Source organism: Eurytemora carolleeae, unplaced genomic scaffold, assembly GCF_000591075.1.
Source record: "Eurytemora carolleeae unplaced genomic scaffold, Eaff_2.0 scaffold163, whole genome shotgun sequence".
Taxonomy (NCBI): Eukaryota; Metazoa; Arthropoda; class Copepoda; order Calanoida; family Temoridae; genus Eurytemora; species Eurytemora carolleeae.
Window position 1 is genome coordinate 28,864 of NW_019396644.1, and position 11,300 is coordinate 40,163.

The 11,300-nt window shown below is 34.7% G+C and overlaps 1 protein-coding gene across 1 annotated transcript in view; it reads left to right on the top strand.

Moving 5' to 3' along the window:
* Positions 1 to 5,353, top strand: part of LOC111706782 (uncharacterized) — an 11,274-nt gene extending 5,921 nt beyond the window's left edge. Inside the window, exons 3-4 of the mRNA XM_023479720.1 lie at positions 116 to 945; positions 1,872 to 5,353. Coding sequence (XP_023335488.1) covers positions 116 to 945; positions 1,872 to 5,175 — 4,134 coding nt within the window. The 3' untranslated portion in view covers positions 5,176 to 5,353. The remainder of the gene's footprint in view (positions 1 to 115; positions 946 to 1,871) is intronic.
* Positions 5,354 to 11,300: the final 5,947 nt, after the last annotated feature.

The following is an 11,300-nucleotide window of genomic DNA, read 5'->3' on the forward strand; positions in this document are numbered from 1 at the left end:
TAATAATAATAATAATTATGATAATAATAATAATGATAATAATAATTATAATAGTAATTATAATAAAAATAATAATAAATAATAAAAATAATAATAATAATAATTATAATTACAGGTGCGGCGAGGAACGGACAGTGCCACTGTGTTACAGATCAAGGAACAGTTCCAGAAGCAGATTGAGGAAATGATGAAGAGCGCTCAGCGCCACGAATCGAACAGATTCTCCACCCCTAGCCGTACAGAGACCCCTCGGAGTAGGACGGAGACACCTCGGATTCGGACGGAGACACCGAGAGTGGAATCCTCTTCCTCCAGGTTGTCTGGACTTCAATTAGAGCCTCCGCCAGAGTTCGGAGGATCCGGAGGAGTACCGGAGACAAACAAACGATGGGGTTTGGCTGAGTTCTCTATTGCTCCGGGTGTAACAAGAACACATGGAGCAAAAGCTTGGAACAGTTCTGAAAATATTCTCTCAACGTCCACGGACAAACCTAAGTTTGAAACTAAAAGCTATGGAGCAGATAACAACAAATTGGGAGCGGGGAATTCGAGAAAAACAACAGATTTTTCAAGATTTGGAGCTGAATCAAGATTGGGAGAGGATACTTCAAGCTTAGGAGGTAAAATTGCTAGAGTTGGAGCTGAAAGCAAAAGAGTTGCAGCATCAAATTCTAAACTTGGAGCAGAAATTTCAAGAATATCAGTTGACAAATCTAAAATTTCATCTGAAAATCTTAAGTTTGGAGTGGAAACTTCAAGATTTGGATCAGAGCAATCAAAGTTTGGAGCCGAACAATCAAGATTTGGAGTAGAGAAATCAAGATTTGGAGCAGAGCAATCAAGATATGGAGAAGAGCAATCAAGGTTTGACGTTGAAATCTCGAGATATGAAGCTGAAACTTCTAGATTTAATGATGGGATTGATAAAAAGCTAAATAGTGCCAGGTAACAAAATTTTGAAATTTAGATTTTTCAAAAAATTACATTTAATCTAATCCTGTACAGTAAACAGTAAATTTTAGTAAAACTTTAAAAAAAACTTTGTTTGGCCAGCTATATCTACATCTATATATAGCTGGCCTATACTACAGCTATATCTACATCTATATATAGCTGGCCTATACTACATCTATATCTACATCTTTGTATATAGCTGGCCTATACTACAGCTATATCTACATCTATATATAGCTGGCCTATACTACAGCTATTTCTGCATATCATATAGCTGGCCTATCTACAGAAATATCTACATATGATATAGCTGGCCTATACTACAGCTATATCTACATCTATATATTGCTGGCCTATCTACAGCTATATCTACATATGATATAGCTGGCCTATACTACAGCTATATATACATCTATATATTGCTGGCCTATCTACAGCTATATCTACATATGATATAGCTGGCCTATCTACAGCTATATCTACATATGATATAGCTTGCCTATCTACAGCTATATCTACATCTATATATCGCTGGCCTATCTACAGCTATATCTACATATGATATAGCTGGCCTATCTACAGCTATATCTACATATGATATAGATTCTTTATTTATTCACAGCCAACTCTGCTTTCATAGATTTTTAAGATACAGAGATCTAAACAGCTAAGAAAATGATTCATTAAGTATTTAGACCAGGCAAACTTTGAAGTCTGCTTAGGCTTAGCTCCCTTGATTTGACCTTAACAATCTGAATACTTAGTCATAGCCTGTTTATGAAGATTTAGAAGATTTTTGTTTCTAGTTTCAGTTCTAGAGGATCATTGTGCAAAATCTTGTCCAATTATAAATAATATATAAAATAAAAGTTTAACACTTCAAACGTTTTATTCTTTTTAACTGTAAACTTTTCCAGGACTGATCAGAATTTTACTCCGACTCGGACTAACCCTTTGGATGAGAGGTTCCGTGTATCTCAAGGTTCGGAGAAACCGAGCTCAGAGCTGAAACCGCGCGTGAACCTCGGACACCGGGACCAGGAACCCGGAGTAAATTTTCGCAACATTCAACGGGGCAAGTCATTCCTAGAAGCCAGGAGCGCGGTTCAACGACATATAGAGAAGATGTTTATGGACGCTAATGATAAAGAGGAGATAAAAACAAGTCCTTCTGGCAATATCAAGCATACAATGCATGGTGTCAGCCATGTAAGACCAGATGAAGAGGATAAATATTGCACCCCTCCCCCTGTTCATTATGGGGTGGAAGAAGCTCTCAGAGCAAGAAAGGACTCGCCACAGTTTTCTAAGGCACGGATTGCCCTCAGCGATAAATTTGGGAAAACTTCCCCCATTCTCTCTGATTCTGACAAGAGTAAGACGGAAAATTTCAACTCTAGAAGTACTCTTGGAGACAGGTCTTTAAACAGAAAGGAGAAATTTTTTAGTATTGACAGTTTGGACTCTGCCACAACTGGAGCTTCAACCTTTGTTGATCTTGGAAATATTGATATCTCTAAACAAGAAAGAAGGAAGAGTACAGATGCTGAAAGTCTAGCTGCTCAAGTAAGACGAAGAGAACGAAGCAAGGAGGAGGATGCAAACATAAGGAGAATATCTGTACATCAAGATACTTTTGATTTTAATCAAAGCACTCAGGATGGAGAGAGATCTGTCCCCAGTTCTCATGGTAACCAGGAGTCAATAGTTAAGGTTCCGACTAAGTTTACAAGTAGTGTGAGTATACAGAAGACAAAGCAGCATGTTAAACATAAGATTGAATACCTAGGAGCAGTTCCTCTCCGAAGCAAAGCCACAAATCTTGATTCTCTCCAGGTTCCATTGAAAGAATTATATTTAAAGCACAAAGCTCTGCAAAGTCTGGGTCACTCTAATCTGCCTGGAACCCTAGAGATATCTGACACAGGTCTCAAGGTTCAGTACATCAGGGAGCTCCACAAGGGAGTCCAGGAGCTCTTCAACTCATTCCCAACCATAGCAGTTTGGGCAGCGGTCAAGTTTACTCACAAAACTGTGATTTTACCTTCTAGTGAGCGAAGACAGAAATTTGCTTTTGTTCCTCTGATCAGTGATCCGCAAAATGAGGAGAGTAAGCGTGTATTTTACGATCTAGAATATGAAGAAATTAACCTTGCACAGAGTTCCCCTCACCCCCCTGTCTTTGCCTGTGTTATGCGCCGGGCTGGTATGCCTAAACAGCTTGAATGCCATGGATTTATCTGCTCAACTCCAGAGGATGCAATTGTTATTGCTGCAAACCTTTACCAGGCATTAGTAGATACTATGCGAAGACATAAAGCAGCAGGACATCCTAAGACAGATCTGAGTTCCTCACGAAACTTAGATAGGATTGATTTTGCCCGCAGGAGTTCAAGGCGGAGTCGGAATGGAGAACCTCCAGTAAGACCTCCAAGAAAAAGGCGCCCAAGAGGGGAAGAACCCCGAGTTGTTACAGGTTTAGTTAGAAAGCGCAGTGTAAGAAGTAGCACAAGAAGTGCCAGAAGCAACAAAAGCAACAGAAGTAACAGAAGTGCCCGGAGACGAGCAATGAAAACTGTTCAGATAAAAGAAGAAGATGAGCCTCATAATAGACTAAGATCACAGAGATTATCATCTAATGATGGTCTGGGAAATACCAAGTCAAGCGGAGATATACTTACAAAGGTTTCTATTGGCCGGACAAAGAGTTTTGTGAAACCTGGCAATCAGTACAACCTTCAAGAATTGTTCCGGGAATTAAAGGAGAAGGAAGGCGTGGACAGTATTGATGATGTGCTGAAACGTGTCATTCAACCTAATGGAATGTCCTTTAATGACATTAAGCCGGTTTATAGGGAATTACTGCTCAAACTTGCAATGACCATGAGTCAGGATGAAATCTTTGAAAGATCAAAATCAATCATGGCCAGCAATAAAAAGGGTAAAAAGAAGGCTGCAGAAAATGAAAATTCAGGATCTTTAGGCAGTTTCTTTAAATCATTCTCAAGGAGCAATTCAAAATCAAGCACTTTGGCTTCCAAGGCTTCTAAAGGAAACACTATTCCATTGGATAGAAAACCTCCTGTCCCAGCAGCCAACATGTATGTTAAACCAGTAAAATCAACTAAGCCTTCCAAAGGCAAAGGATTGACAAAAGCAGATATAAGCGGTCCTTTACCAATGATACCTGATATCCCTAAACCTTCATCACTTTCCAAGGACCATGCACGAGAGTATCAGTCAGATGATGCATATGTCTCCTGCAGTGAGTGTGCCTATGAGACTGTCTGCACCTATGACACCTGTACCTGTCGGATAAAGAAACCATCCCGTCCTACCATCCAGGATATCCGGAACCTTCCTCCAGTTCAGAATAGTCGGAAACCCACAGAGGTGCCCAGAGAATGCGATGCTGATTCCTGCATCTCGAGTGAGAAATGTTATTGTTCCCTTCGTGGAGATCCTCGTAAAGCTAATCTATCAAATGCATCCGTCTATTCGGAGATAACAGCAGACAGTGGAACTGTCACAGACACATCCTGCTACTCTACCAACTGTTACAGTACTTCAGGTCGCCCTAAATTAGATATATCCACCTGTGAGTCCCCTCTGACAGCCTGGAAACGAAACATGATGCTAGAGAAAGGAGGATCTCCATCAGGAACCTGTTGTTCCTGTTCAGAGTACTCTGATTCACCAGCTCTCTCAAACAGTCTGAAATTCTCCCGGAACCTCCCACCAATTCCAGATGAGGGTTCTATGCGGAGAACTAACTCTGGAGGCTCTGGCTACCAAAGCAATGATTCTTACTCTCATCCTCCGAACTGGCTTCCATCGAGACGGGTTGCAAATGATGGACGAGGATCTGCTGGAAGCTCATGTAGCTCCTCAGCCTCTCCCACAAATTCTTCCATCAGATCTTCCAACTCTCCAACCCATCCCAAGGTTTTAGTTCTCTCTGCTGTGGATCCACGAGGTAACATTGTCTACCGAGGTTCCTCTTCTCAAGAGAACCTGGACCGAACCCCGAGCAAGGATGAGGACAACATCCTCTCCTTGAAAAAATCTGCGGAGATCGCAGCTCTATTCTCCGGAGCTAAGATCAACCAAACAACAGACCTGGTGGACAGATCGGAGTCAGAGTCTTGTTCCTGCTCCAGGAGCTCCCATAGATCTTTACTTTCAAACTATCCTGGAGAACACCTGGGTTATTTCCCATAACGGAACCTGCTCCCTCAATACATCAATATCTTTGTAAAGAATGATGATTGGTTCTCAGGATTGCAAAAAATGACGTAATTAACCACTGATGAACATTTTCCCATAAAGGAATTTAGTCTTTGCCAAAACTCAAAACTTATCATTCCTATATCTGTGCAACCTGATGATGTAAACCTGTGATATTTCGAACTTAGGTTTTTTATCTAACAAAATTCATAAATTAAAATATCTCAGCTCTACGACATTGGGTTGCAAAGATATGGGGATTAGAAAGCTAGACTTTTGCCAAAGACTCAATCCCTTTCCTATTTTTCCAATATTTTAATAAACTTATTTTTTTATTTTCTTTCAACCGTTCGACTGATTGGAAAATCGCCATGAGCAGACTGTTTTTACTGCTGTTGAGTACCTTTAATAAATAGATTATGTATTGTAAATATTAATTAATTTAGTTTAATTAATATTTTAGTTGTTATTATATAGTAAACTAGTGGCCGGACCACGTGCAATAAATAAAGTATTATTTCTCAGGAAGATTCATCAACCATGAGATGTTTTCTACAATCTTTTGTGTGACGAATATCCTGAATGAAATCAATGTAAGGATGAAAAGAAGTTTATTTTTTTTATTCTCTAGATGTTTGTTTTGATGATTTTATGTAAAATGTATTTTTTTCTGAAAATATGCTTCCTTTTGTAGTCTATCCAACTAAATTTATAACAAACACATATTTTTGTGTGATTTTCACTAAAGTTAGTCTTCCAATTTATAGTTTTGTTTTCTTTTTGTGATTTTTGAATCTAAGTTCTTCCCCAACTGTGATATTCTTAATTTTTATTATTTATTATGTTTGACTGTTTTTAATATTTTAGCTGGTTGAAAATATGTAAATGTAATATTTGAAATGTAATGTAATGTTTGTTAAATTGTTTTAGTTTATTCTTTGTTTAAAAGGATTTGTTTTTCTTTGATTTTTTTTTTATGTTTTTATACTAATGTTCACTTGTCTAAGGAAATAAATTTATTTTATAAAATTGCTTCTCATTTCTGATGGGTCGACTGTGGGCGTAACTTCAAGGGATGGTATAATTCACAACGGTACCCTTGAAACCTTGCTTTGATCAATAATGTGGAAGAAATTGTCGTTTTTCTCGGTTTAAAAGTGTTCAATTCTACTAATTTACAAACGTTTTCTGCAAAAGAAATGCTCAGGTTTCTTTTAGGTTTAAATTTATAAACAGTGGATTCTTTAAGATACTCTTGAAAGAACTCAACATAGCAGAAGATTCCAGAACTCAAACTATCTATTTCGCTATTTCCTCTTTCTAAAAAATATGTTTTGTCTGAGTAAGGAATTATTCCTAAAAGTTATATTTTTGTTTTAAAGGTTAAAGGTTTACATATAGAAGTCTTATGTTTTGTGTAACACTTCCAGTTTTATGTAAAGAATGTCGTCTTTAAATTTATTTTTCATGTCAAAGTTAACTTATGTCTAAAGCTATTGTTTGAACATTTTATAAACGTCTAAAAGTCGCCATTTTATTAAAAAATCTAAAAGTTTTGTCAAAAAATTAAATTTTGTGAAGTATGATTTCCGAGTACATTATAAACAATATTGTCTTAAACTTTAAATAATGTCTAAAGAGTTTTTATTATTATTAAGGTCAAGGCATCCTTTAAAAAGAAAATTTTTGTCTGAAAGCTGCAGTTTTATCCGTCTGAAAGTTTTATTTTTTCTTTAAGCGTTCAATTTGTATAAAAATATGCGCGGTTTCACCTAAAATTTACAATTTTGTCTTAATGCTAAAGTTCTGTATAAAATGTATGGAAATTTAAAAAGATAAATTATAAAGATGATTTTATAAAGATAATTTTAAAAATATGATTTTATAAAGATAATTTTATAAAGATAAATTTATGAAGATAATTTTATAAAAATAATTTGATTTTATAAAGATAATTTTTTAAAGATAATCTTATAAAGATAGTTTTATAAAGATAAATTTATGAAGATGATTTTATAAAGAATGATTTTATAAAGATAATTTTATAAAGATAATGCTAGATTTGTAAAACGACGTTGTTTGAAGTTGTAGTCCGGTAGCTGTTATAGTTAAAGGTAAGAATGGAACGTTCGTTTCGTTAAAGGTATTTTTCATTTTTTTAAAGTTACCCCTAGTTAACGTTCTCAATTTTATTAACTGCGTTAACTAAAGATATTGTGCCGTTAGCATTTTTTGCAATTAACGGCATTAGTTATCAAGGAATTGCGCGAAGTGCAAAATAGTTTTCGTTAACAGTTTGTCAAATCGTTAACGGTGCAAGCCGTTAACGGTTGTTTGTAGTGTGAGTGGTGTTAACGGTTAACAGTTATTACGGCACAAACTATAACCAATTTGCAAAAAAAGTGTTTTAAAGTTCCACAATATAAATAGGGGGGACTGAAGACGACATAAAAACAACAAAATACATTTTAGAATTTTTTGCTGTGGTTGCAAGTTTCATGCAATTTTAGTCGAAAGAAAGAACGAAAGTTGCCGTTTTTAAAAAATCCATCTGTTTCGTTTTCGTTTTCAACCGTTAATTTAAAAAAAACGGCTGATTAGTTTTGTTATAAATTTAAAAATTACCCATTTTTGCCGTTCGTTAACGAACTCTTTCGTTAATTTTAAAAGACCTCAGTTGTTGTTGTTGTTGTCTTTGTTGTCGTTATTGCTCCTGGGGAACAAGCAACAAGACAGAGTACAACAAAATATATAAAGCCTTTATAAATTCTATCTGGAGAAGATACAGGGTGTCCCAAGAAACATGACAGTTGGTGAATAGTTTAAAATGTCTTCTTCCATAATTAGTTAAGTTGTTTGATATTCAAGAGAATGATGAAAAATATTGTATGCCAATGATATTATTGTAAAATTGATTTCAAAGTAAAATATATTTGAGAAAAAGATGTTTTTAACGAAATGACATGCAAAAAATCTTTAATATCCAATATAGTATATGGAAGAAGACATTCAAAACTATTTAACAACTGTCATGTTTCGTGGGACACCCTGGATATGAACAGTTGAGGAGGGTTGCTTACATTTGGATGTTACTGTGTACAGTGTACATGTTACATACTAAAATATTGTCGAATGCATTAGAAGCAGATGTTCTGGACTGGTGTAAATAAATTATGAAAACAAATCATTCAGCTTATACTCAGCTATACATTAAAAACTATTGTATTCAATTAATTCATTAGCTAATTTTTCACATTATTTATGTACACTTATATTAATGAAGGGATGGGGTAAAATAAAATGGAACAATTTTCCTGCATTACAGTTTAAAAAAGTCGTTCCGGATTTGATCTGGAATTCTGGAACCTTTTACAAAGTGAAAATGGATGGAAATGGGAAAAAATTCTGGATCATTTCCGTACGAAAACTTTTTACAGTTTAAAAAGTCGTTCCGGAATTGATCCGGAATTCCGGAACCTTTTACATAATGAAAATGGAAAAAATTCTGGATCATTTCCGTATGTAAACTTTTTACAGTTTAAAAAGTCGTTCCGGAATTGATCCGGAATTCCAGAACCTTTTACATAATGGAAATGGAAAAAATCGGATCATTTCCGTACGTAAACTTTAACCCGGAATTCCTCATGGAAACCCTAGTTGTGGACCTTTGAAAATTCAGAATAATCTGCTATATAAAAAATGCAAAGCTTAAAATGAAATAAGTTTACACCATAAGGACGCAAAGATAAAATGATTATATGAGGTTTGAGTTTGCATATTTTCAAACAGAAGCGCCATTTTAAATTTGTTTAATTCAAATTCTTTACTGTTCTATCACTTTTATTAAAAACTGGAGAAGCTTAAGGTAACAACTTTGTCTGAACATCATGGCAGAAATGTTTTTGATTTTCTATTTTTAAATTCATAATTTTCAGTTGTGTTGTTTCTATAAAACTGGCTGGAAGATTTTGAATTGATAAAATTGATCTGTTTTCATGCACGATAGAAGAAAGCAACGATATCTTCTAAATTAGGAAATGGTTTAAAGTATTCCGATTTTGATTGGTTAGGATGTGACTTGAGATATTTGACCCCCCCTGCGTTTTCTCCATATCTAACTAGATAACTAGATAACTAGAGCTGAACTTAAACTTCTTAATTTTTGAACTAAACACTTATTTTTTGTAATGCAAGGGTAGGGTAAAGGACGGTCAACCAGCTGGTTGGTAATTACAAAAAATCTAAAATAGTCCAACATTGTTTTATTATTTGAGACACAGATCTAAACTTTAATTATAATAAGCCCTTGAATAATGAATGTAGTAACTTGTGCAACATGTTTAAATTTATCAAAAATAAAATTTAAGTATTCTGAAAATATTTGAAATTGTTGTGTCCCAGGGTGTCCCACATCAAATTAGACCGCGTCAATGGGTCTAAATTACGATTTGAGGGAAACATCGGAAAATTTAAGAAGAATGAATCAATTTGAAAAATTTAATAAGGCTAATAGAATTTTTTTGCAGAATATGCTAGATTTTTCGAGTATTATGTCCGTATTTTGGCTTTAAAGATTTTATATATTCTAATATGATATGGGACGCTCTGTATATAATAAAGCTCTCCGCTTATATATAAATATTTAAATTTTAGCACGCTATAGCTGGTCCAACGACTGGACTAAATTGGCTGAATTTTTTTAGGTATCCTATGGGTATTCTGGGGGTAACATCTTTTATAAGATGGATTTTTTTTAAAAATTCCACGGGCAAAGCCGTGCACTTGAGCTATTTGTAAATATAATTTGAGTTTTTAGATGCTTTTAGTGTTTATACTACACTATAACTTGGTCGAAGTAAATTAAGGAAAAGTACAAAATTCAATTAATGAACAGCTTTGATTGCAGGGGAAGAAAGTTATAACCCGTGATTCGGCCCAAACCTGACACTGATCGTGTCAGGTGTGGGCCATCTGTGAAAAGCTATCTTTTTTAATTGTTCATATTTTTCAATTTTAAGCCAAATATATCAAGCTAGTTGTGAATGAGATATATTTATATATGTGTATGCAAAGTATTGTAAATAATATATTGTATACAGGGTTACCAAAAAGATGAGACTGCAAAGACGACCTGAAACTTTTTAAATATGATGTTATCAAGGTAATATTAAGTATTCGGTCATGAATATAGGGTTTTTATGCCTTTTAAAACTTATACAAAGAAAAATTTAAATCTACAGTTGATAGGAATCCTATATAAGGAAACAGACAGTGTTAATTTCATTTCGTACAGTCGTCCCTGAAGTTTTACCCTTTCTGGGTAATACCAGTATATAGTGGGCAAAATTGTAATATAGAATTGGTCTTTTAACTAAATTATTTAAAAACAAGAACATATATTATGAATAGTTTTACAGGGGGAAAATGTAAATGGATACACCCTTTTCATTTTGAAACCTTTTTAAACAATAATCCCTTTTCCAGAGTGAGGGGAGGTCTCCCACTTCCCCCTTAAACCGCCGTTGTGCCTCTGTTATATCGTCTCTCCGATGTTGCGTATAGACAGGGGCGTAAATAAGGATTCTGTAGGGGGGGAGGGGGATTTTTTACCCCTCCCTAGAAAAATATCATGATGTATATCAAATTATTGGTTTAAGTTGGGTTTAGTAAACCTTCGATATTTCAAGCTTAGAATATTTTACCAAAATAATTCAAAGTTAGAATACAGTTCCGAACTTTTTTACATTAAATGTTTACAATAGCCTTTGCTAATTTCTAATTTCTAAAATTTTCTTGTCGTCAATGTAGTATGTTAAGATCTTAAATAAATCTAATATGGAAATGACATTTTAGAAGTAAAAATGTATTCTTCATTGCCCATACCCTTTTTTATATTTAAAAAAACATCTAATTGTAATAACATTGACTATTACTTTAGAATTTAAATCATTTAGGATATGTTGACTTAAAATCTGAAATATCTGAAGTATCTGCACATTTGAATTATTCTGGTGCAAATTTTAATGATATGCAATTTTAAATCAACCTTTTTTTAAAAACAAATTCTAGCGTCCCCAGGATTCTAGGGGGGGGGGTGGTAAATAACCCCAATAACCCTC